Raw genomic sequence first — 27,389 nt, 5'->3', positions numbered from 1 at the left:
CTTTAGATTTAAAATATTTCAACACAAGCAGAAGAAGATTTTCCCTCCATTTTTTTTTTTGCTTCTTTTTTTCGTTGTTTTCGTTGTTGTCGCCTCGTCGTCGTCGTGGCGGTTGTTGTCGTTGGTGTGGTTGTAGTTGCTTTTGTTGCTGAACAGAGGGAGTGTTAAAATGGGAGTTCGCCTCCTCCTCCTCCTCCTCCGCCTGTGGGGGGCGCTGCAGGCTATGATCCGTCCTGCTCTGTGCAGTCCTCCTGCTGCTCCTGATTACGCTCCCGGCTCCTCGCCCGCTCCCCGCTGTTCAGCGTCGGGCTCCGCGAGCTCTCCTTCAGCTTCTCCTCCAGCTCGTGCAGCGACGGCTCCTTATACATGCAGACTGCAGGGGGGAGGAGAGGGCAGGAGGGAGGAGGAAAAATCTTACTTGATTAACGTTGATGGGATATCGTGTTGTTACAGCAGCCACATCAACAACACGAGGACACATATACAGATACAGTTTGAAACACGCAGGACGAAGAGGGACGGAAGGATGGAAACGAGGGGGTGGAACATACATGGGGAGGGGAAGAGGGGGAGAGTTGGACAAAGGGAGGCAGAAGAATAGGGAAGAGGGAGAAATGGGAGGAGTGAGATGTGGAGAGGTTGAAGGAGAAGGACGTGGAGGAAGAGAAGAAGATGGACGGAGGGGAAGGTGACAGTTGACAGATATTTTTAAATGAAGATGGGGGAGGAGGGGGGAGAGAGAGGGAGACAGAGCAGCTGAAAGCAGAGACGGAGCTTCATGTTTCCTGTTAAACCTCCATCTGTGATATTAGAGCTTCACCGTGTCCTCAAACTCAAAGGAAGTTCCTGCAGGACGACCTCTGATCCAGCTGCTTCGTCTCTTCACCTCAGACCTCAGACCACCAACATAAAGGTCTGACCCGGTCACGGTCTGATCCTCCCGTGCTGTCTTATATACAAACACTGTTTTTCCCCTCACAAGTCATTCATTAGGAATAATAACAATATCAGGTAAAATAACTTGTTCACACCTGGTTAATGATACGCTGAATGTCGTAACTTCACTCTAAAACTTTAGTCACTTTATTCTTGTTCCACTTCTTTCTTTTACAGAATCCAGATGTCTTATCCTTCATGTAAAAAACGTATTGACAAATCTCAAATTTCATTGAAATCTTGAAGAAAAGGTAAACTATATATCCACAGCTGTGGTTGGTCTAAAAGGAAACCCAAAGTACACCATTTGGTCTCTTTGGATGGAGCTAGGCTAACAGTGTTTGCGCTAAGCTAGGCTAAACACGTCAGTGTGTAACATGTGACTCTGGAGAAAGCAGGTGTGTCTGGCTCACCTTCGATGGGTCTGGGGACGAAGTGTGAGCAGGGTTTGGTTTTCTTCACTCGGTTCCCCTTCATGATGACTCCGTCCTTGTTGAGGCCCAGGAACCAGGCCCGGCCCGACTCGTGCTGCCGGTACAGCGTGGACGAGTAGATGACGTAGTAGTTCTCAAACACAGACTCCTTGAACTTACACTCTCCTGTGAACACATCCTGACACACACACACACACACACACACACACACACACACACACACAGATAGAAGCTAAGTCAGCTACATTTGTACAAACTGGACTGAATCTCCATGAAGTTAAATATGGACTTCAGAGGTCAAACTTGACTCTGTCGGGACAGATTACAGTACATTTAGCACAGTGCAGTTCCCTCCAGGTATAACAGGTGTGTGTGTGTGTGTGTGTGTGTGTGTGTGTGTGTGCCCTCTGGTTATAACAGGTGGTCAAGGAGGAGTAGAGAGCCAATCAGAGCAGAACAAACCCACATGATGCAGAAACCCGTTCTGACATTTAACTCTCATTGAAGGTTTCCTGAAGAACAGAAACAAGAAGCTGCACTGGTTTGTTAGCAGCTGTGTGTATAATCAGTATTTTCATGATCAATTAATCTGTTTCTAAATAATGTCAGAAAATATGTGAAAACTTTCCAGAGTCCAGGTGACGTCTTGTTTCCAAACTCCAAAGAGATGAAATACTAAATGAAATCGTTGGTTGATTCTGTTGATTGACTGATCAACTGATATTGTTGGTGCATTCAAGGACTATCCGACATTTAACGTTTAAGAAGACAAAACTGATGTTGAGAACGGACAAAAGATGTAAATGTTGTTTAGCTGAATTAGGAAAAAACAAACAGAACAATTTAACATTCTATTTAGTTCATTAGGGCTCCTGCACGTTTGGTAAACATCATTATACAACGTGAATATATTTGGGGGCAGTGAACATGCATGAACATAAACCAGAAAGAGACGACGGTGGAGGAGAAAAGAAAGAGCTTCAGGGGAGGATGAAGATGACGGAGAGGAGCGGGGGCTTGAGGAAACAGAGGGAATGATGATGAAAAGCGTTTTCTTGCTCTCAGCAGGTGGCCTGCATCACAAATCAACACGTGATAATTGAAATATATAGTGTTTAGACAGCCAGGCCTCCCAGCACACACCACTGCTTTACTTTCAACTGACTGAAGGAAGAAACACATCCTGTAGCTGAGGAAGAGGAGGAGAAACTGTCGCACCCTCCATCTGAGTCCATATTTAGCCAATTAATCACAGTGCTGCTGCTGGTACTCCATCTTCATCTGGTTTTAATATGGGATCTGGATCTGGGTCTGGACACATTATGTGATCACAGGCCTTTACATTTGTGTGGGGAGAATGCTGTAAGCTATTCTTGGGCTGGGAGAAGACTGTGGTGGAGGCTTCAAGCGGTCCTGATGTGCATGTTGAGCAGGTACAGAAGCAAAGACTAGAAGTGAAGACCTACTGAACACTGTGAGAATGTTTCTCTTCAGTTGCCTGCTGAGTCTCAGTGCTTTCAAAGCTGCGCGGGATTGGCCGGTGACACGAAGCGGACGGGAAGGTTAAAAAACTTCAACTTAGTGCAACTGAGTGAGAAATTAATCTGGAAGCTCTGTGGTGAAAACTGCCAAAGGTGCAGTAGTGAGACAGGAAGTTTAGGACATAAAGCGAGATATCATCTGCAAACAAAGAGATTTTGTTTTTAGTTTCTTGATCTTAAACCTTAACAAGCCCTAAAAATCAATAGCATCGATAGCATTGTGCTTCACCTGGCATCACCAGCAAGTGGAGCTACAAGAGCTAATTTATATCAAATGCTACAGACCATAAATACAACAGCTGGGAGGGAAAAGATGTTCATCAACTATATCAAGTTGGAGATATATTGATTTTCTAAATCGCCCACAGTTACACCTAAACCAACTGTGTCCGTACCTTGTTTCACTTGTTAACTAACCACTAAGAGTTGCTATCACAATAAAAACACATACTTCAGACTTCACTTCCATTCGGTGTGACTACAAGGCGAGTGAGGGGCGGGTTACCATCTTGGAATAATGTCGGAATAACGAGAGGTTTTCCTGTTTTTCCTTATTCAGCACAGTCACATCAAGTGGAAGGGTCACCTCACAACCACAGTTCCCATGACGATGTGACAACATTGCAGCCACTAGGACTCATGGGATATGTTGAATTTCTAACAAATATATTGTGATTCTATCTGAAGCTTCCTGTTTCTTTTAGAGAGAAAAGCTTCTTCCTGTTTGCACACGTCTTTTATCTCTATCATCTCTATCATCTCTCTCTTCCTCCATCACTCCATCTCGTTTCTTATGCTGAGCACACAGCGACTGAAGAATTGCATTTTAAAGTTTTATGGAAGGAGCACACATGAATTATGGATGGTGGATGGACTCACTGAGGCGAAGCAGCTGTAGCTGTACTCAGTCTGCAGGCTGATCAGGGCTGTCCTGTTCAGCATTATTAACTATTAGTATTATTAGTATTATTTTCACAACAACACATGGTATTCTAAAATTGAGCTTTTTTCTGTCACATATACAGAGAAACCAAAGTGTCGGAGGAATTTTATCGGTCAGATCAGGTGAAGATAAGGTGACATCTGGACATGAACATCTTGAAATAAGATCCCTCAAACATGCTGAAGCTGAATCTTGAACTTTATCTTGTGGTCAGATCATTTTACTGCACCAGCAAGGAGGAGATCGCAGGAGAGAACCAGGAGGAGACGGAGAGAACCAGGAGGAGACGAAGGAGAGAACAAGGACAGAACAAAGAGGAGATGAAGGAGAGAACATGGAGGAGACGAAGGAGAGAACAAGGAGAGAACCAGGAGGAGACGAAGGAGAGAACAAGGAGGAGACGAAGGAGAGAACAAGGAGGAGACGAAGGAGAGAACAAGGACAGAACAAAGAGGAGACCAAGGAGAGAACCAGGAGGAGACGAAGGAGAGAACAAGGAGGAGACGAAGGAGAGAACAAGGACAGAACAAAGAGGAGACCAAGGAGAGAACCAGGAGAAGACGAAGGAGAGAACAAGGAGGAGACGAAGGAGAGAACAAGGACAGAACAAAGAGGAGACCAAGGAGAGAACCAGGAGAAGACGAAGGAGAGAACAAAGAGGAGACGAAGGAGAGAACAAGGACAGAACAAAGAGGAGACCAAGGAGAGAACAAGGAGAGAACCAGGAGGAGACGAAGGAGAGAACAAGGACAGAACAAAGAGGAGACGAAGGAGAGAACAAGGAGAGAACCAGGAGGAGACGAAGGAGAGAACAAGGAGAGAACCAGGAGGAGACGAAGGAAAGAACAAGGAGAGAACAAAGAGGAGACGAAGGAGAGAACAAGGAGAGAACAAAGAGGAGACGAAGGAAAGAACAAGGAGAGAACAAGGAGGAGACGAAGGAGAGAACAAGGACAGAACAAAGAGGAGACGAAGGAGAGAACAAGGAGAGAACCAGGAGGAGACGAAGGAGAGAACAAGGAGAGAACCAGGAGGAGACGAAGGAAAGAACAAGGAGGACATGAAGGAGAGAACAAGGAGAGAACAAGGAGAGAACCAGGAGGAGACGAAGGAGAGAACAAGGAGAGAACAAAGAGGAGACGAAGGAGAGAACAAGGAGAGAACAAAGAGGAGACGAAGGAAAGAACAAGGAGAGAGTTACACTGAACGTCTTTGAGCTTCTTCATAGTAAAAGGAAGTGAGTCAACACTGGAGGGCTTTTACTGTGAAAGGCAGTGAGTCAACATTGGAGGGCTTTTACTGTGAAAGACAGTGAGTCAACAATGGAGGGCATTTACTGTGAAAGGCAGTGAGTCAACATTGGAGGGCTTTTACTGTGAAAGGCAGTGAGTCAACACTGGAGGGCTTTTACTGTGAAATGCAGTGAGTCAACACTAGAGGGCTTTTACTGTGAAAGGCAGTGAGTCAACAATGGAGGGCTTTTACTGTGAAAGGCAGTGAGTCAACACTGGAGGGCTTTTACTGTGAAAGGCAGTGAGTCAACACTGGAGGGCTTTTACTGTGAAGCAGCTGCAGTCTGGAGACACGTCAGTGTTGTTGCAGGTTTGCTGTCTGACTGAATGCATGTTGGATATTCAACAGGTGAATGTTTTTATCTGATGTTCATAACAAGTTAAAAATAAGCAGCAAATTATTTTGGGTTCAAACACACGAAGGAGACGGGAACATTTCACTTTTTCACTGTTTTATCACAAGATCTGACACACAGACAGACAGACAGGCAGACAGACAGACAGACAGACAGACAGACAGGCACACAGACAGACAGACAGACAGACAGACAGGTAGACAGACAGACAGGCAGGCAGACAGGCAGGCAGACAGACAGACAGGTAGACAGACAGACACACAGACAGGTAGACAGACAGGCACACAGAAAGACAGACAGGTAGACAGACAGACAGACAGACAGGCACACAGACAGACAGACAGACAGACAGGTAGACAGACAGGCAGACAGACAGACAGGCAGGCAGGCAGGCAGACAGACACACAGACAGACAGACAGACAGGCAGACAGACAGAAGGACAGGCAGACAGGCAGACAGACAGGTTTTCTTACTGATGTATAGAGGAAGCCCTCTGCGTTCATGGCCACGTACAGTCCAGCCTTCACTCCCTGGATGGCCACAACCCTCAAACCCACTGGGATCAGGTTAAACAGAGCTGGAGGGCGAGAGACAGAGACAGAGACAGAGAGACAGACAGAGAGACAGAGACAGAGAGAAAGAGGTCAAATGTACCTTCATGGCAGAACAAACACCAGCGTCTGCATGTTGAAATCTTTTACAGTGAATCCATCTCGTAGTCAAACAAACTCGTATCTCCTGCAGATGTTGATGTGCAGCTGGACGTGACGCTGAGTTACAGCTGCTAAACTGAAGAGGAGAGAGGGATGAAGAGATGAGAGGTGAGTTAATCCTCAGGGACAGAGAGCTGCAGTGTGGGGGAGGAAGAGGAGGAGGAGGTGGAGGAGGAAGAGGCCTGTGGCGATGGCTGCTGTTAATCCTCCTTTATTTAACTGAGAGAGAGAGGAGAATCCAAAACATCTCCTCCTCCTCCTCCTCCTCCTCCTCTTGTCCTCTTTCTGCCTCTCTGTTCAAACCAAAAGACGCAGCAGAGTCTGTAATCCTGAGCTCAACAGGAAAAACCCAGATCCACATCCAGCATCCACACGATCTGGTCCTGGTTCTGAGTACATGGCACCAGGTCCTGGTTTACTTATTCTACCATCAGAATCATGTTGTTCCACTCAGACTGTGAAGTTCAGTGTCCTCTAAGTCAAGGAGGAGACGAAGGAGAGAACAAGGAGGAGACGAAGGAGAGAACCAGGAGGAGACGAAGGAGAGACGAAGGAGAGAACAAGGAGGAGACGAAGGAGAGAACAAGGAGAGAACCAGGAGGAGACGAAGGAGAGAACAAGGAGGAGACGAAGGAGAGACAAAGGAGAGAACAAGGAGGAGACGAAGGAGAGACGAAGGAGAGAACAAGGAGGAGACGAAGGAGAGAACCAGGAGGAGACGAAGGAGAGAACAAGGAGGAGACGAAGGAGAGAACAAGGAGGGGACGAAGGAGAGAACCAGGAGGAGACGAAGGAGAGAACCAGGAGGAGACGAAGGAGAGACGAAGGAGAGAACAAGGAGGAGACGAAGGAGAGAACAAGGAGGAGACGAAGGAGAGACGAAGGAGGGGACGAAGGAGAGAACCAGGAGGAGACGAAGGAGAGAACGACAGAACAAGGAGAGAACAAGGAGGAGACGAAGGAGACGAAGGAGAGAACCAGGAGGAGACGAAGGAGAGAACCAGGAGGAGACGAAGGAGAGACGAAGGAGAGAACAAGGAGGAGACGAAGGAGAGACGAAGGAGAGAACAAGGAGGAGACGAAGGAGAGACGAAGGAGAGAACAAGGAGGAGACGAAGGAGAGAACAAGGAGAGAACAAGGAGGAGACGAAGGAGAGACGAAGGAGGGGACGAAGGAGAGAACCAGGAGGAGACGAAGGAGAGAACCAGGAGGAGACGAAGGAGAGACGAAGGAGAGAACAAGGAGGAGACGAAGGAGAGACGAAGGAGAGAACAAGGAGGAGACGAAGGAGAGAACAAGGAGAGAACAAGGAGGAGACGAAGGAGAGACGAAGGAGGGGACGAAGGAGAGAACCAGGAGGAGACGAAGGAGAGAACGACAGAACAAGGAGAGAACAAGGAGGAGACGAAGGAGACGAAGGAGAGAACCAGGAGGAGACGAAGGAGAGAACAAGGAGGAGACGAAGGAGAGAACAAGGAGGAGACGAAGGAGAGAACGAGAGAACAAGGAGAGAACAAGGAGAGAACAAGGAGGAGACGAAGGAGACGAAGGAGAGAACAAGGAGGAGACGAAGGAGAGAACAAGGAGGAGACGAAGGAGAGAACAAGGAGAGAACAAGGAGGAGACGAGGGCGAGAACAAGGAGGAGACGAAGGAGAGAACAAGGAGGAGACGAAGAAGAGAACAAGGAGGAGACGAAGGAGAGAACAAGGAGAGAACAAGGAGAGAACAAGGAGGAGACGAAGGAGAGAACAAGGAGAGAACAAGGAGAGAACAAGGAGAGAACAAGGAGGAGACGAAGGAGAGAACGAGGGAACAAGGAGAGACGAAGGAGAGAACAAGGAGAGAACAAGGAGAGAACAAGGAGGAGACGAAGGAGAGACGAAGGAGAGAACAAGGAGAGAACAAGGCGGAAACGAAGGAGAGAACAAGGAGGAGACGAAGGAGAGAACGACAGAACAAGGAGAGAACAAGGAGGAGACGAAGGAGACGAAGGAGAGAACCAGGAGGAGACGAAGGAGAGAACAAGGAGGAGACGAAGGAGAGAACGAGAGAACAAGGAGAGAACAAGGAGAGAACAAGGAGGAGACGAAGGAGACGAAGGAGAGAACAAGGAGGAGACGAAGGAGAGAACAAGGAGGAGACGAAGGAGAGAACAAGGAGAGAACAAGGAGGAGACGAGGGCGAGAACAAGGAGGAGACGAAGGAGAGAACAAGGAGGAGACGAAGAAGAGAACAAGGAGGAGACGAAGGAGAGAACAAGGAGGAGACGAAGGAGAGAACAAGGAGGAGACGAAGAAGAGAACAAGGAGGAGACGAAGGAGAGAACAAGGAGGAGACGAAGGAGAGAACAAGGAGAGAACAAGGAGAGAACAAGGAGGAGACGAAGGAGAGAACAAGGAGAGAACAAGGAGAGAACAAGGAGGAGGAGGAGGAGGAGGAGGAGGGTCAGGGTTAATGGTGCAGGTGTGTGACAGCTCCAGGTGTGGTGGTGGTGCAGGTGTGTGACAGCTCCAGGTGTGTTGGTGGTGCAGGTGTATGACAACTCCAGGTGTGTTGGTGGTGCAGGTGTGTTGGTGGTGCAGGTGTGTGACAGCTCCAGGTGTGGTGGTGGTGCAGGTGGTGCAGGTGTGTGACAGCTCCAGGTGTGTGACAGCTCCAGGTGTGTGACAGCTCCAGGTGTGGTGGTGGTGCAGGTGTGTGACAGCTCCAGGTGTGTTGGTGGTGCAGGTGGTGCAGGTGTGTGACAGCTCCAGGTGTGTGACAGCTCCAGGTGTGTTGGTGGTGCAGGTGGTGCAGGTGTGTGACAGCTCCAGGTGTGGTGGTGGTGCAGGTGTGTGACAGCTCCAGGTGTGGTGGTGGTGCAGGTGTGTGACAGCTCCAGGTGAAGCAGCAGAGACTCACTGTAGTCGCTGTTCTCGTCCTTGTTCCCGCTGATGGCTCCATCAGGCTGCATCTGCAGGAAGAAGCCCTGCTCACTGAAGAGACGCGTCACGATGCCTTTCAGCTGCGGCTCTGCAACACACACACACACACACACACACACACACACACACACACACACACACACACACAGTGTGTACAGGCATCAGTCTACACAGCCTGAGTGCTACACGACCATCATCGCTATCTGTCCACTCTAAACACTCGGAGCACATTCATTATTCAGCTGCAGGTCGGACTGGACGCTCCAGCAGCTGCAGATGCTGCGGCCTCTTCATCCCGTCCACTCTTCCTCCTCAGCTGCTCTGTGTTCAGCTCTCATCTGATCCTCTCTCACGTCGTCTCCTGACCTTTTATATAATCAATGATATCGTTTTATCCGACCTCATCTCATCTCACTTTCTCTCATCTCTTGTTTTATCTCCTCTAATCTTCTTCGATCTTTTCGTCTCTCATGATCTCACCTCGTCTCGTGTTGTGTAATCTTCCCTCCCACTTTAATTCTAATTTAATCTCTCGTCGTCTCTCATCTCTACTCGCTCATCGTTTCTCATCCACCTCACTTTATCTCACCCTCCATCATCACATCTATCCCTCATATTATCTCAACTCATCTCGTGTCATCTCCTCTCCTTGAATCCCGTCCGCTCTAATCTGAACTCACTTTAATCTCAGTTAAACCATTTTATCTCTTCATCCCATCAGATTTCAGCTCATAATTTCTCATTTTATTCATCTCAGTATATCTCCTCTCACCTCATCTTATCATTTCTTACTTTCTATCTTAACTCATCTCTTCTCATCTTATCTCATATTTGCCAGATAAAACGAGACAGTGCAGGTAGTACTGTAGTACTGCAGTACTTTGTGACATCACGTCAGTGCTGTTAACCTGTGGAGGGAGCGTTCAGCAGCGTCGAGTAGCTTCCCTCCACTTTAAATACTAAATATTTAAATATACATATTTTGCAGTTTCCATCTTGTTTCCTGCAGTTGTTGCTCTGACCTGCTCACAGACACCACAGCAAACACAGCAAACACACTTATGAGTCTTTAAAAGGAAAAGAGAAAGTGTGTGTTACTGCATGAGAGGCTCAAAGTGTCTCACCTCTACAGGCGACCACACACACACACACACACACACACACACACACACTCCAACACACACACACACACACACACACACACACTCCAACACACACACACACACACACACACACACACACACACACTCCAACACACACACACACACACACACACACACACACACACTCCAACACACACACACACACACACACCCCAAAACACACACACACACACACACACACACACACTCCAACACACACACACACACACACACACACACTCCAACACACACACACACACACACACACACACTCCAACACACACACTCCAACACACACACACACACACACACACACACTCCAACACACACACACACACACACACACACACACCCCAAAACACACACACACACACACACACACAGGCGATGGTTCATCATATATGTCCACCAACAGACATACATCATGAAGACATGAAGTGTTGAAGACATGAAGTGATGAAGAGATGAAATGATGAAGACATGAAGTGATGAAGACATGAAGAGATGAAGTGATGAAGACATGAGGTGATGAAGAGATTAAGTGATGAAGACATGAAGAGATGAAGTGATGAAGACATGAGGTGATGAAGAGATGAAGAGATGAAGTGATGAAGACATGAGGTGATGAAGAGATGAGGTGATGAAGACATGAGGTGATGAAGAGATGAAGTGATGAAGACATGAAGACATGAGGTGATGAAGACATGAGGTGATGAAGACATGAAGTGATGAAGTGATGAAGTGATGAAGACATGAGGTGATGAAGACATGAGGTGAAGTGATGAAGACATGAGGTGATGAAGAGATGAAGTGATGAAGAGATGAAGAGATGAAGTGATGAAGACATGAGATGAAGTGATGAAGACATGAGGTGATGAAGACATGAAGTGATGAAGAGATGAAGTGATGAAGTGATGAAGACATGAGGTGATGAAGAGATGAAGTGATGAAGAGATGAAGTGATGAGGTGATGAAGACATGAGGTGATGCTCCACATGACAATGTGGGCCAGATGGACTCATCTCTGGCAGAAATAGACCAAAATACAGAGAGCTAATGTGGAGCAGGCGGCTGTGCTACATTCACACTGACAGATAGGCAGACAGGCAGACAGACAGACAGACAGACAGACAGACAGACAGGCAGGCAGACAGACGTGTCCTGAAACACGCAAAAACAACAAGACTAATAGTTTTCAAGTTTTTGTTATTATAAGTCATCATCACATCACAGCTGCTCTTCGATGTTCTGGATTTTTCTGTGGAGGTGTATTTTTTCTCTTTTGATGATGCTAGGCTAACAGTTTCCCTCTGCTTCCAGTCTTTGTGCTAAGCTAGGCTCAACACATCCTGAACCTCTCTCTGTACTGGACACAGACATGAAACTGATATCCGACTGACAAGCTGCTTCTTTAACATGACTCAGCAGCAGAGGAAGAACTGCAGCCCCTCCTCTCCTCCCCTCTCCTCCTCCTCTCCTCCTCCTCTCCTCCTCCTCCTCTCTCCTCTCCTCTCCTCTCCTCTCCTCTCCTCTCCTCTCCTCCTGCTCTCCTCTCCTCCCCTCTCCTCTCATCTCCTCTCCTCCTGCTCTCCTCCCCTCCTCCCCTCCTCTCCTCTCCTCCCCTCTCCTCCTCCCCTCTCCTCTCCTCCCCTCTCCTCCCCTCTTCTCCTGCTCTCCTCCTCTCTCCTCTCCTCCTCATCCCCTCTCCACTCCTCCTCCTCTCCTCCTCTCTCCTCTCCTCCTCCTCTCCTCTCCTCCCCTCTCCTCTCCTCTCCTCCTCTCTCCTCCTCTCCTCTCCTCTCCTCTCCTCCTCATCCCCTCTCCTCTCCTCTCTCCTCTCCTCCTCTCTCCTCCTGCTCTCCTCCTCCTCTCCTCCTCTCTCCTCTCCTCCTCATCCCCTCTCCACTCCTCCTCCTCTCCTCCTCTCTCCTCTCCTCCTCCTCTCCTCTCCTGCTCCCCTCCTGCTGTCCTCCTCCTCTCCTCTCCTCTCCTCCCCTCTCCTCCCCTCTCCTCTCCTCTCCTCCTCCTCTCCTCTCCTCCTCCTCTCCTCTCCTCTCTCCTCCTCTCCTCTCCTCCCCTCCCCTCTCCTCCTCTCTCCTCCTCTCCTCCTCTCTCCTCTCCTCTCCTCCTCTCTCCTCTCCTCTCCTCCTCTCTCCTCTCCTCTCCTCCTCCTCCTCCTCTCCTGCTCCCCTCCTGCTGTCCTCCTCTCTCCACTCCTCCTCCTCTCCTCCCCTCTCCTCCTCCTCTCCTCCTCTCCTCCTCCTCTCCTCCTCTCTCCTCCTCCTCTCCTCTCCTCCTCCTCTCCTCTCCTCTCCTCTCCTCCTCCTCCTGCTGTCCTCCTCCTCTCCTCCTCCTCTCCTCCACCTCCCCCCATTCATGTCAGCTGAGTTACTGTAATCACCAGTTTCTGATTGGTAAAGAGAGTTCATGTCGATAACTGACAGCTCTGATATATCCTACGTTTAATACCACCGAAGAAGAAGAAACAAACATGGACGCTTCATGTCAGTCAAGGTCTTTATGTTAACTTGAATCCACAGTCCTGGACGGGGATCAAACCCACGACCTTGAGGTTACCAACACCCGCTCAAACCAACGGAGCTCACTAACCAACATGTTCCAAGTGTTTTAATTATGACTTCACAACATAATAAATGAATGGGTTGTAATATATTTGATTATAAAATAATACCCTTGATATTGATCAAGTGACATTCACGTAATGTGAACCTTATAGGTCATACAGGTGAACAGGTGAACAGGTTTACAATGAAGGTGAAATTTTGAACCTTAAAAAACTCTTAAATGATTATAAAGATAATCCATTTAAAACAACTTACAATCAATTAATTTATTTTATTAACTGCAAACGTGAGGTGAACTGCTGAGTTTGCACCTTCACTTCTTTGTAATGTAAATTAAAGCTGCCTGTAATCTACTTACATTATATTTTGTATATTTTCCTTCATACGTGCAGAAAACCATTAAAAACCTATATTGTAATATTCCTATATCTCATTAAATATTGTTATATGATAATATTCAGCGAGCAGCTGCAGAGCTGGAGTCACATGGTTTGTTTTGGAGGGAAACGTCATGTGACATGTTTGGTTTTTCAGTTGGTGATTCTGGTTTTATTCTCTGACATCAGACGTCGGAGTCTCGTCTCTGATGTTCTGCTGAACGGAGTTTTATTTATAAGTGTGTGTTCACACTGTTTGAGGAGTTTTAACACATCTGTGAGCCTGTGAGCATCATCACATGCTGCCTCCTCAACTGAGACGTGGTGATGATGATGATGATGATGAATTCTAGTTTGAAATAAAATAATTATTAAAAACAAAACAAAGTCACTGTCTGCTCTTATGAAGCTTTATGCATTTTCATTTTGGGTTAAACTGAATAATATTTATATGTTGTGATTCACTCGATGATGATTTCCTTTATGTGAAAATGAACCAGAGGCAGCTTTTATGGAAGAAAGCAGCACCTGGATCTCTGGTTCTTTTACATCTGTACATTTATTGATCATTTCTGCTCAGATTTAAAAGCACAATTTAAATCTTAATGAGTCCTCGTGTTTTATAAATGTGAGGAGCCAGAGATTCATTTATAATTTATAAATGTTACGTTCCTGAAGGGTCATTTTTGTTATTCCAAACATCTACAGGAGTAAACATGTTTACTATGTTCTGTTTTCACTATTTTTACTCTTTCTATGACCTAAAAACATAAAGTGAATCAACACAATGAAGTGTTTCTGTTTTTCTTTCTGTACCATTCGTGCCTTTTGTTCTCTTTAATTAATCTTCAGATATAAACTTCGGTGGTATCCTCTCATGTTTGGATGTTCCTCCAGAGGACCTGTTCATTATGAATGAGGCATGTTAAATGGAGCTGAGTCAGCAGAACCATCAGCAGACGACTGATCGTTTATAAATTAGAATTATTCTGTTCACCATGAAAAGCAGCATCATTTCTACTTTGTTATTTAATTCAACTTTAGAACGAATATTTTCATGTTTCCATTGGCAGATGTTGCAGATGGACCAATAGAAACGCTCCATTCAGTCCCACACACTGACCCGGGACTTAAAGGTGGAGCTAGAAACTACGCAGTCTGTGATTGGTCAACAGAATCAGGGTCACTTGTTGCACAACAAAGGAAGTCTCCTCGTTGTAACAAACCTACCCAGAGGAAACATTCGACGTCCTTGCTTTGTTTACTGCTTCACGTTAGATTTGATTGGTTGACGCGGCTGTTAGCATCCAGTAACAACACAACAACATGTAAGAGTACGCAAAACAAGCTCGGGTTTAGGTACAAGTATGTCCGGGTTTCAAGGGCACTAAACCCAAAGTGTTTGGAGGAAATGCTGGGATGACTGGTCTGAAGTGTTTTTCAAACTTTCAGGTCTCAGGCGTCATGCACCTTTTAGACCACAAGAGGGCTACTGAGTGGAAATAAAGAGTTTCCTGCTTCAATATCCTTCTAATATTTCTGGACTGGAGAACTCGACCTCCTGGAGGCGGTTTGAAGCAGTGCAGCCTCAGAACGCACCAAACTCAAAAAGACAGAAAATACGTTGTTCCGGCTCTACTCGGAGGATCACATGACTCACGACTTGTCTGTAAGAGATCTCATCACTAGGGGGCTCAGCGATGGTGAAAGATCAAAAGAAGACAAAGTGCTGACGCTGAAGTAAATGACTCAGCGGTTCAGCAGGCGCAGAGATTTCTTTAATAACTCCTCAGTGGAGAAGTTAAAGACGCTCAAGTCTCCGGACTGTAAACTGTGAAGCAGCTGATCAAGCAGAAGCTGTATAATCGTTCCTTTACGAAGCTGTTTGTTGTATTGCCAAGAAAACATGAAGCGGTTTGCAGCAGCGGGGTGTCGGCTAATGAGAGACGCAGCTCATAAATGTGTAAATGTTGAAATCCGTCCAGCGGTCCAACACTGCGTCTCCTCCCGCTCTCTGAGAAGTTAGACTTAGTCTGTCTGTGACTTCATCTCCAGCTGACGTCGTCACAGAGAAGCCGGAGCCACGTTGGGTCTCTCTTTTCTAACATCGCTGATGAGGATGATGTTTAAAACAACGACTGGCTGACTTTCAGTTTGTTTTTCATGAAACAACAGATGAAACTCCTGATATTGTAAACTTTGTGCTCGGTGCTCGCTGAGGAGTCACCAGCTGACCGACAGCTGACACGCTCGCAGCTCTGTGAGGCTGCACTTACACACAGTGGTGGTTTGAGATAAACATCAGCATGCTAACATGCTCGCAACAACAATGCTAACATGCTGATGTTTAACAGGTATAATCTTCCTTTGCATGTTAGCGTGCTAACATTAGCTAATTCGCAGCGGGGGCTGATGAATGCCATCAGTTCTGCAGGTATTGGACACATTAACATGTTGACCTGTGTGTTGTAACGTTGCCGTTTTAAAAGCTGAGGAAGCGGCCGTTCTCGGAGTCCAAATCAAAGAGTTCTGAGTCTGTGAACCCACCTGGTTTCCGTCGTACGGGTCTTTTCTTTCCGCTGCAGAAGCGAACTTTGCTGAAGACGCTGAAGATGTGTCTCTCACACAGAGACCTCGGGTCTTTACTCGGACTCGAGCGTCTCTTGTTGGTGGCAACCTTGTCGCTGTTGGATTCGCGGGCCTGACGTTTCTGTCGGATCAGGGAGCTGGCGATGGCCGCCGCCATCTCCCTGAGAGGTGGACGGAGCCACCGAGGAAAAAAAGATCTGCTCCTGCTCTGTTTCCCGAGTCTGAGGACGCTCCCTTTTTAGTCCAAAACAGGGGACGTGTCTGAACGGAGGGATCCAGCGAGTGTCTGATAAATGCTGTTGTTGCTTACGGTCACTCCATGATCAAAAACTCATTCAAAACACACAGATCCAGTTTGAGAAGCAGCCGGCACCGGATATCTACATGTCCATAAATGTAAGAAAATGACATCCAGAGTGTTTGATGCACTTCAGTCTCATCACAGACGTCATTTCTTCTGGGGTTTTCAGATGAGTGAGCTCGGACCATAAGACGTATTAATGATGAATTATTGATAAATAGAGATATTTTTCTTCTGCTTTAATGGAAAACAGTTCATGTTTTTGCCATTTAAGTTCACATCCTGTAGCTCTCGTTTACACCAGAGAGGGCGACAAAGCTTCAGTCATGACGAGAAATCACAAGAACCTTTAAAATCTCTGTCAGACATTTCCTTCAGCTGAAGATTAAAACAGTTATTTCATCTGTATCCAGTAACTTTTAGCTGGTTTCATGACGAGACGTCCTAAAAGTGCTCCGAATAACAGGAAGATTGATAAATGCTGAATAAATCAGTAAGTGTTCCCAGATCTTGGAGCTGGGAAGAAGAAACCTTCATCTGAGCCACGACTCCTCGCTTTAAACAACAGCAGCACGTATGAAAGAAAAAGCCACAATGAATGCTGGGTAATTTATCCGTTTTTCTCTGCTCCATCTCAAGCTTTCAGACTCTCCGATGGAGGCACATGGCTGCAGGAGCTGCTGGGTTTTTCTGGATCTGCGCTGATGCATCCGTGAACTGAGAAGTGAAGCGGCGAGCGAAAGGACGACCGCTGCTGCATCTTCACGTCTCTCAGGGTGGTTTGTTTTTGGCGTCGCAGGTTCACACGACCGTCTTTAACATCAGCTCGTCTGCAACTTTCAGAGGCGTCTCCAGAGAATCGGCAGCAGCAGAGACGCAGAAAGAGTTGAAGAAAGAGAACGACGACGACGTCCAACGAACCCAACAAAGTCCAAAATAATCCCTGAGCGTCAGAGAGAAGAGAGACGACAAACCTGCAGGTTACACACAGCGACTCTGTTCTGCTCTACTTTACTCTACTGCTTCCTCCTGCCTCATCCTCTCCTCCTCCTCCTCCTCCTCCTCACAGGCTAAGAGCTGCTGAATGTGATGAGAGGCTGAGAGAGAGAGGGGAGAGAGAGAGGAAAGAGAGCAGCCATCAGTGAGAGAGAGAGTACTAGTCAAAGAGAGGAGAGAGAGTGATGGAGAGACAGGCGGTGGAGGTGTGGAAGAAGATCCTAAAAATATTCTGCCTGATGTTTCATGTTGCTCCCACATCAGACCACTCCACCTTCCCTCCATCCTCCTGATACAGACGCACACCACAGCAGGACTGTTGGGTTCTGACAGCTGGATTCATGTTGGATCCAGTTCAGGTTGAGACCAGAGTTCATTAAGACCAAGTTCCACTCGTCATGTCAGAAGAGATTTGAGACTCTTTCAGTTACACTGAGTTACACTTTTCAGTTAAAACTGATGTGTCTTTGTCATGTTGAAGAATGGAACCTAAAACAGGTGAGTGCAGGTAAAACAAATGAGGAAAGTTTGGATTTTTAAGCCCAAAACTTCTTCACTTGAATATTGTGTCAAGAAAGCAAAATATATCAGCCGATAAGTTCACATCAGTAGAAGCCCCATCAAACCAAACCAGGGTCCATGTTAAAACCATGTTAAAATAAAATCTGCGACCTCTCATTTTCTCGACACTACTGCACTTCCTGTTGCAGGCTGTGACTGCAGGGTTACATAAAACCATCTTCATGCCCGCTGCATCTTTCCAGCAGCAGAGGAGCCTCACAAACGTGTTGTTGGGGCTGAATAACCATGAGATCTGCTCTGAGATCAGCTCTGAGTGATGAAACGCTCACTGAGCCTGCAGGTATCAACACTATCTGACACTCATACTGCAGCTGCTGATGATTCACTCATCGCTTCACATCTAATCTCACTGTGAAGAATTCCCGCCTCAGGTGGGACGACAAAATCCAGAGGAAACTGATCCCAGTTCTGTAGACAGGTGGAGAGAGGACCGACAACGACGAGCTGCATCAACAATAAAAAGGATTCAGTTGACTCGTTATATCGCACATATCTGACTATTACAACTATAATATTTTCACTATCGATGAATCTGCTGGTCATTTTCTCGATGAATGGAGAACCACCTCCGGTCCGGATGTTGCTTTAGTCGTGATGTCGAGGAGCTCATGATAAAGAGATGAGGCGTCTGAGTGCTTCTCTACATTTTGGTTTCTTTGGAGACTTTGGGATCTCCACTAAAGTTTAAAACATCAAGTCCACTGGGGGGTGGGGGGGGCGCTGTCTGAACTGTTTGAACAAACCTCATTGGCTGATGGAGTCACATGTTGGTGTTTCTGTGAGCATAAAACTAATAAAATAAATAAATAAATATCCCTCTCCACTGTCTAAGTGACGATGATGATGGGGATGATGATGATGATGGGTGACTCATCCTTTCTACAGCTGATAATTGGATTGTGTAACGAGCTCTCCAGCTCTAATTGGACACTCTGCTCCATCGTGTCGCCTTTCACTCCACCAGCAGCCAATCATGGTTAAGTTGCCACGGTTACAGAGTTAAGTTACTGAGCTTTTTAGCCTCTTTTAGCTCTTAGTTTTTGGTTTAAACTCAAATGGTAGATTCATGTCACCACTGCAAGAGATTTGTTTTAGATGCAGGTGTGATCGGGCTTTACTTCTCAGCAGCTGAACTATCTGCCAGTTCTGCCTAAAAAATAAGATGAAGAGAGGCTGCAGCTGAAAAGCTGTTCCAGTTATATTTATTATACATGTCACTGTGATAACAACATTTTAAAGTCTGATTCTAATATTTAGCTACAACATGTTGTTCATGAGGTTTGAAGAAGACGTCTCAGAAACAAAGACATGCGATAGTCTTCATCATGTGAACACACAGGCACACGAGGTCCTGTAGGTTTCTCTCCTGTGGAATCAGGATCTGGTATTCAGCACTCCGGTGGGATGATCACGCTGCTCTGTGTGTAACATGTTAGCATCAACTGCTTCATCACATGACAATATCTCAGGGCTGTGAATCCGTCAGCTCGACTTTTGAGTTTCTGTTCTTGGTTTTCGGATCTGGAGTCAAGTCTCCTCTTGAAAAACGAAACAGAGCTTTAACAGTGAAATAGTGCGACTTCACTAACATGTACTGAACCAGGCTGACCTGATGAAAAGCTCGAAACATTATCATTAAACTGAGAATTTCAGCTCTGGAGTCGTGTGATGTGTGAACTCTTTGATGATATTAAAAACTAATCCTCCACGTCTAATCAGTTGGTTTCTGGGCCCGAGGCGGATGTGTCCAGCAGGTTTCACGGGTCCTGCTGACAGACTGAACTGAACTGAAACTGAACAGGATTACCACAATCACATCACTAAGTGGAGAACGTGTCAGTGAACGCACCGTCGTGCTGAATGTAGGCCTACACTCCCAGCAGAAAAAACCAGGTCAGGGTCTTTAATTACTGACGTGTATTTGCGTCCTCGTACCTGCACACTGGGACTGAGAGCAGAGAGGAAGACGATGAGAAACACCTTCATCATTTACTCTGATCATCGGCTACATCCTGTCAGGTTCTCATGGTGGTCTATCAGTCCAGGTCTGCTGCTTTAAGGTCGGCTCAGACCAGGATTTAAAATGGCGCACTTTCAATTCAGTCCAATGAAATCTGTTGAATGTAGAGTTCGACTTCGGTGAACTTTGACACGTAAATTTGTTGACCAATAGCAAGCCATCTTGACAGAGTTGACCTTTGAGGGGATGGAGAGAGAGAGTCCACAATGGAGGAAGCTATCGTAGCTTATTAGCTGTGTGTCACCAACCAGCGACCTGGTTTACACTCAGGTATAACAACAGAAACACAGTATTCATATCATTTATATGCAGACGACATGCACATTTACATTTACCTCCTGCTTTTCTGTTTTCAGCCTGTATTGGTTTGTTTCAACTTGTCTCCATTAAAGATATGCTGAAGAAATGATATGATACTGAAGAAACCTTAAAAACATGCTGATTCTCAGGCAAGTTCTGCAGCGTCTTCTTCTCTGATCTCTGAGTGGATTTCTGGAGGTTTATTCTGGATGGACATCAGGGATGATGGTCTCCTCTGGAAGTGTAAGTCACACCGGATGATTCAATATGTGTTTCATGTCTGTGAGTTCAGATCTGACTGAGTTATGACTCTGAGAACGAGTCCGAGTTTTGACTCTAATTCACCTCCCGCAGTATCTTTGCCTCCCCTTCAGCTCTCCGGCGCCCCCCTGGGGAGGCTTTGGTCTTTGTCCTGCTGAATGTCTCCATGCCTATCACAGACCAGATCCTGTAACTTCAGCAGGTTTAACGTGCAGACGAGAGAAGATTTGTGTAAAGTTCATCCTGTCTGAAAGTGGCCTTTAACGGGACCAAGTAAGATCACAGTGGAGACCCATCCTGGTCTCAGAGTCTCAGACTCCAGAGAATATCTGCTGAATAATGTCAGTCTGATAACTTCATATCTACACACACACACACACACACACACGCTGGGTGTTAATGAGCCGTGGGATCGATTGTGGTGCTGCCGCAGAGGATTTCCTGTCCTTCAGTCCCGGACTCTCCCAGTGTGTGTGTGTGTGTGTGTGTGTGTGTGTGTGTGTACAGTTCAGGTATGTTTCCTGATCAATAGACAAACTGCCTCATCAGAGGGCAGAAAGTCAACAGGACACTTAAACGACCATGAAACCACCACAGACTGATAACACAGTACTCACAGTAAACTCAGAGGACACAGAGTACTGGTGGTACTGGTGGTACTGGTGGGTGTGGTCACAGTTAGACCTGAAGAAGCCCTCAGTCTTCAGACTCTCAAGTCAGTCCTTTACATTCAGAGCCAAACCAACACCCAGGTACTGTGTGTTGCTGCAGCAGTGTGATGTTGTTATGACCAGTGTTTTATAAATTCCTGTTGAATCCTACAGAAGAATCTGAGTTGTTGAAAGTCATCAAATAAAATAAGATTATAATCCTCAAAACTGCTCAACTAAATTCAGTCCAGCTCAACTCAAAAACTATTAAAACACATCAGTGAGCCTCACTGTTGTTTCCTTCATCACCATGAACACACACACTGCAGTTTATCTGGACATCAGTCCCACACACACCGTCCTGCTGCCACAAACACTCACTAGAGCTTCACATGTGGATTCATCCGCCGCTGAAAATAGTCCCCAACAGATGCACTATTTCCTCCTGTTAGTTTGATAGAAACTCCAGCGAGCAGCTGTTGGAGGGAATGACTGAGCCTTTGAAACATGAAACGATATGTTTGTGAGGAGTTTTTACAGATTGACGTCTTCAGTATGTCTTTAACATCGTTGCACTTCACATGAGATTTGTTGACAATTATAAACATATAAAATAACACCAGACTTCATCTAAACACAGACACCTTACAGCGTGTTATACTGAAGGAGATGACTTGCCATGTCAATGATTCTTTCATCTGTTCATTCAGCTTATAAACCCACACACACACATTCACACGCTGCAGATAACCCCCCCCCCCCCCCCCCAAAAAAAAGCAGGAAAATGGAAATCAGTGTAACAAACAGCGGTGTGGGCGGCAGCGAGGACAGCAGCTGGATGTTCAAACACAGACGCTCTCCGCATGTGAACGGCATCACAAGCTGAAAACACTCTGTATTGTTCCACCATCTATTGTTACACGCCAAACATATATCCTCAATATATTTTTATATCAAATCCCTGTTTCTCCGGCTCCTGCTGATGACTCATCTCACATCACAAATATAAAGAATAATCCCTCCATCACAGAAATCCTGCACGACCGTCTTCCTCCTTAAAGGAACAATCCAACATTATCTGTGAAGAGATGGATTTCAGTCGGTTAAGTTAAAGTTAAACTTTGTTCTGAATATGTGATGAAGATAAAAGTGACCGCCGACTGTTCCTGCAGCCAAAGCAGAGAAGAAGAGTTCAGACTGACTGACATGTTGTATTTAGAATCAACAGCGTGGATCATTTGTCTAATAAAAGACAACAGAGGCTTTAGTTTTTCATTCCAATTATTATAAGAAAGTGTCCTTTATGTTATTCTGGGCTGCAGTGATGACAGAAGACGTGACTCCGTGAGTCAAATGATCTCCTCACAATTAAAATCATCAAGTATTTAATGTCATTACCGACCGGACTTTTGTCCCTGCCAGGATCCTGTAGAATCTGAAGTTAAGCTGTTCTGGAGCAGAGGCAGACGGCATTGTGGGTAGTCGTGACTGTAGTCCTTATTTCACACATGAACATCTTCCTGTCAGCTGACCAATCAGCTGCAGCCTCTCATTAAAAAAAACACTCAACAGTCAGACTGAACAGGTCAGTCAGCTCAGACTGGAGAGACGCCGCCACCTGCTGGACAGCAGCACAACTGCAGGTTAGAAATACTTTTACTGCTGGTACGGCTGCTACTAATACTGCAAATACTGCTGGTACTGCTAACACTGTATGTTGTTGTTCATTGTTGCTTTTTATTCATGTCGACTCGTCTCGTGTTGTTTTGTTTAACATTGAGTCAAACTCCTGGCATGTGTTCACATACTTGGCCTATGAAGCTGATTCTGATTCTGATCACGTGACGACTTCCCGCCTTTATGGTCCTAATTAAACACACAGCGTACATCTGTAGAGGACAGCAGGCCTGTGTGTGTGTGTGTGTGTTAAATGTTTGATGTTGAATCACTAATTTAAGATTCTGCTGCTGCAAAATTCATGATTCTGTAAAAACAGCAACAAGCGTCTGTAAGGAGGTTAGAACATCCAGACTCTCATTCTTCTCCTGCGTTCATCACGATGATTCAAGCTGCATCAGAGTCTCAGAGTGTCTCTCAGTGTCACAGCTTGTATAAAACCTTTTAAAGACGTGAGCTGACCAGAGATCTGTAGCTCTCTAGGCTACATTAGCTGCTACTAGCATAACACACTCAAATCCTGTCAGGGTCACAATCTCCTGCTCGGTTCCCCTTAGCCCCCGTCTCCAGCCCCCCCTCACTTCTCCCAGGTCATGTGTTTTCCTCCTCCTCCTCCCCAGACCTGCCTTCCTCCAGCCCTCCACCAGATGGCCTCAGACTTGTCCACCATACTTCCTCATTCAGCTGCTCACCTGGTCTCACTTCCCTCATCAGCCCCTCACTACGAGGCCTCGCCGGTGTTTTGGACTTTGCTTCCTGGACTTTCCCGGTTTTCACCTTTGCCTGCCTCACTTTTCTTTGTCCCTCTGGTTTCATTAATTAAATCTTTCTGCCTCAGGTGTTTATTTCCCGTGTTCTTTCCGCCCTGCAGGCACAGCTGTGACACTCAGAGGTGATGTTGCATTGTGGGTAATGTAGGCCCATGTTTTGACAAGGAAGAAGGATGTGTGGAATAAAAAAGACAATGTCTGAATCCTTTTTTAAAAACTGTCCATCATGAGCCGGACAGCGTTACAGAAAAGAGACAACCAGTCTGTAAATAACAAATGTTCTGTGAAGAGTGGAGACCTCTACATACAGAACGGTTCCACAGAGAACCTTCAGGAGGACAACGATAATGCATGAAAGGATGATGATGATACAATAAATAATGAAGGAATGATAAAGAGAGAAATACTGAACGAAGTGACGCCTCATGTTCTTCATCCAGTTTTATGTGAATTCTTTCTCCCTTTGGGACTCAAACATTTAGAACGTCATTAGGTTTGATGCCAAAGATGAAGTATATATATAAATAGAGTACATACTTTATACTGCATATACTATTACTTTTGTATATACTACAAAATAGCTGTAAATACATTTCGGCCTCACCACTTTATTTCTTGTCTGTTTGCTAAAGCAGCTGAGTGTGTCCACCAGAGGGAGACAGAGAGACAGACTCGATCTGCTAATGAGGAATCAGAAACATGAATCCTGACACTTCGCTGTATATGTATGTGTATGTGTATATATATATGTGTGTGTGTATATATATATATATATGTGTGTGTGTATATATATATATATATGTGTGTGTGCGTGTGTGTGTGTGTATATACATATATATATATATATATATATATGTATATGTGTGTATACATATATATATATATATATATATATGGACACTTGCAGGCCTGTTATATGTTCCATTCAGTACATTTACAATAAAGGATGTTTGTTACTTTAATGATTAATATATCATTATTATATTATTCTACAGTCTGAAGTCACATGACGTCAAACTTCATGTCAAGGTGCTGAGAGAGGAAACAGCTGGTCTGATAAAAATACATGATACTGTAAATATAACTGAGACATCACTGTCAAGGTCACACACACACACACACACACACACACACACACACACACACACAGAGGTAATTTTAGTTGTTCTGTTTCTGTCGCAGCTTACGAAGCTAAAAATGTTGTTCTCTCTGGAAAACTCTGAACTGGAGGTTCAAACGAGATCATTCAAACCTCCAGAAAGAGTCTTTTAGTTCGCAGTTAAACTGAGAAAAGAGATTTATTTTGTAAATTCACATCCTTTACCAACAGAATCCATGACACTGACAGAGGAGACACAGCTGTGGCTGATCTCAGGTCAGCAGGCAGATACACCTGGACGTCCACCTGTCTGTCACTGCGTTAGCTAACGAAGAGATAATGCTAACACGTTAGCCACAGCTACATTATGAGCTGATAGTAATGAGTCTGTGAACGAATAATCAATGAATACAGGTTCAACAACAGAAGGCAGTGAGGTCAGAGGTCAGAGGTCAGAGGTCACGGCAGGAGGAATAACAGCTTCAATAAGACGCAGTGTCTTCTGTTGTCAGGCAGAAGGACAACAGTGTCATCTGTTTATATTTTATAGACCACCACGTGTGTGTGTGTGTGTGTGTGTGTGTGTGTGTGTGTGTGTGTGTGTGAAGAGATATTTGAGAAGAGGTCGGCCGTGAGCTGATGAAGGTGTGAGACACTGAGAGCTGATCAGAGACTTTAACACTGATATTTATACACTGCGAACATCAACAGGAGCCGAGAGGAGGACTTCATATGCAGCATGTGTACACCTTTATATACAACACTATACTGTATGTATACACCTTTATACTCTGTGTGTGTACATCATTCACTGGTCTGTACATACATCTATATGTACGTCCTCTTTATCTGTATACACCTCTATAGATCATTTATATATATATATATCATTTTTATATTTCATATATATTTAATATTTTCATACAGTAGCTTCCACTTAACAAATACATTAATAAACACGTATATTTGTGTTATAAACTATTTATTAAATGTTTATATACTGCTTATACATGAGGGGTTACCGTCTCTTTGCAGTACACATAACTTCACGTACTACTTCATTGTCTGTTTAACAGTTTTTATTCTTTACTTCCTTCCATATCATTCCTACCTACTGTGCTGTGTGTGTGTATACTTTTATATACTGCTCTACAGTCTGTACATGATGATGTAACGTTAGTATATAACTGTATATACCAGTTTACAGTCTTATACTGAAATCATGCTGTGATTGATACTGAGTGTGTAGTATTTACCTTTATACTTATTCATCACTCTTATCTATATGTCATCCTACGTTCATGTCAGCGTGTAACTAACGTGTTACAATCAACCTCTACACACATGATACACACACACACACACACACACACACACACACACACACACACACACCACTCAACTCAACATTTGCTCAACATGCAAATATGTGTATTTGCATGTTCTTGAATATTATTTGAATGTTCTTTGCACTGCAAACTCTGGTGCATCAAAGAATGAACAAACCCTGTATACACAGTATATGTACTGTGTATTTGTTGTATACAGTATATCTACTTTCATACCTAGAAGTAAATAATACTTCTATACTAATACTTTATGTCCCTGAGGGTGGATCTGTCCTGCACCAGGTGAAACAAAAAACACACAGATTCAGATTTAGATTTTTGCACTTTGGGCACAAGTACTTGTACGAGTACTTGTACAACGGTAAGTACAGATCAGAGCTGGGGGAGGACTCACCCTGCTGGCTGCTCTCCCTGTGAGTGCTGCCCTCCTCCTCGTCTGCCTCCTTTCCTTTACTCTCAGTGGACAGCAGACGACGAAACAGGCTGCAGTAACGCGTCATCGTACACACAAACCTGACTCAGACGATTCAAAGCAGACTGGAGCTTCAGACCAGAGAGAGTCCGTCAGTCAGTGCGTCAGTCCGTCAATCAATCAATCAGTCCGTCAATCAATCAATCAGTCAGTCAGTCAGTCAGGGCACTAATCAATGAGTCAGTCACTTCAGCTGACAGTCGGCCGCTCAGAGAGGATCAGAGGAGTCATTATAGGTTTCTGTCTGATCCGGTCTCTCACTCACACACACACATACCTCCAACAGCTCACGCCTCCATGTGACGACACACAACTCAGCTGCTGTGACACTGGCAGCGACAGCAGAGACCTTCATCGTAAACAGAGACCACTCCAGACTCTCAAGAGCCAAGATCTGTCACACAAGCTCATTCAGCCGCTGATGGTATTAGATACACATACTCTTTCCTTGAAGCTGTTCCGAAGTGTTAAATTATGATCTGCATCCTGTCAGGAGCATGAATTATGTCACAGATGTTACCGTATGCCGTCCTCCTGCCTGGATGACTCACAGGAAGTCGGATGAAGAATCGGAGTTATGTTAATGTGTATTTTCCTGCTCAGCCTCACTGACCTCTGGTCTGTGGAGCAGCTTCTGTTATGTCCCACTGTTACTATAGACACGTGAACTAACCGCAGACACTGTACTGTCCCACTGTTACTATAGACACGTGAACTAACCGCAGACACTCTACTGTCTCACTGTTACTATAGACACGTGAACTAACCGCAGACACTCTACTGTCCCACTGTTACTATAGACACGTGAACTAACCGCAGACACTCTACTGTCCCACTGTTATTACAGACACGTGAACTAACCGCAGACACTCTACTGTCCCACTGTTATTACAGACACATGAACTAACTGCAGACACTCTACTGTCCCACTGTTACTACAGACAGTGAAGTAACCACAGACACTCTACTGTCCCACTGTTACTACAGACACGTGAACTAACCGCAGACACTCTACTGTCCCACTGTTACTACAGACACGTGAACTAACCGCAGACACTCTACTGTCCCACTGTTAC

General features: G+C 45.4%; 1 protein-coding gene across 2 annotated transcripts; it reads right to left on the bottom strand.

Moving 5' to 3' along the window:
- Positions 1-221: 221 nt before the first annotated feature.
- LOC139284950 (fibroblast growth factor 12-like) lies at positions 222-15,993 on the bottom strand. Of its 2 annotated transcripts, XM_070905337.1 has the most exons (6): positions 15,795-15,993; positions 9,121-9,231; positions 5,977-6,080; positions 1,350-1,548; positions 856-858; positions 222-373 (listed from the first exon to the last, which is right to left on the bottom strand). In XM_070905337.1, the coding sequence occupies exons 1-6, from the start codon at positions 15,991-15,993 to the stop codon at positions 222-224; spliced, it is 768 nt and encodes a 255-aa protein (XP_070761438.1). The 2 variants fall into 2 exon arrangements, with proteins under 2 accessions (XP_070761438.1, XP_070761439.1); XM_070905338.1 differs by lacking the exon at positions 856-858.
- Positions 15,994-27,389: the final 11,396 nt, after the last annotated feature.

The sequence above is a fragment of the Enoplosus armatus genome, chromosome 5, assembly GCF_043641665.1.
Source record: "Enoplosus armatus isolate fEnoArm2 chromosome 5, fEnoArm2.hap1, whole genome shotgun sequence".
Taxonomy (NCBI): Eukaryota; Metazoa; Chordata; class Actinopteri; order Centrarchiformes; family Enoplosidae; genus Enoplosus; species Enoplosus armatus.
This window is presented reverse-complemented; position numbering and strand designations above follow the sequence as displayed.

Bases quoted from the DNA above. Each gene is read 5' to 3' on its own strand.
- LOC139284950 (XM_070905337.1), bottom strand. From the start codon at position 15,993: ATGGCGGCGGCCATCGCCAGCTCCCTGATCCGACAGAAACGTCAGGCC. The intron at 6,081-9,120 runs GTGAGTCTCTGC...CTCGCCCTCCAG, and splicing joins GGACGAGAACAGCGACTACA to CTCTGTTTAACCTGATCCCA. The intron at 1,549-5,976 runs GTAAGAAAACCT...TGTGTGTGTCAG, and splicing joins AGGGCTTCCTCTATACATCA to GATGTGTTCACAGGAGAGTG.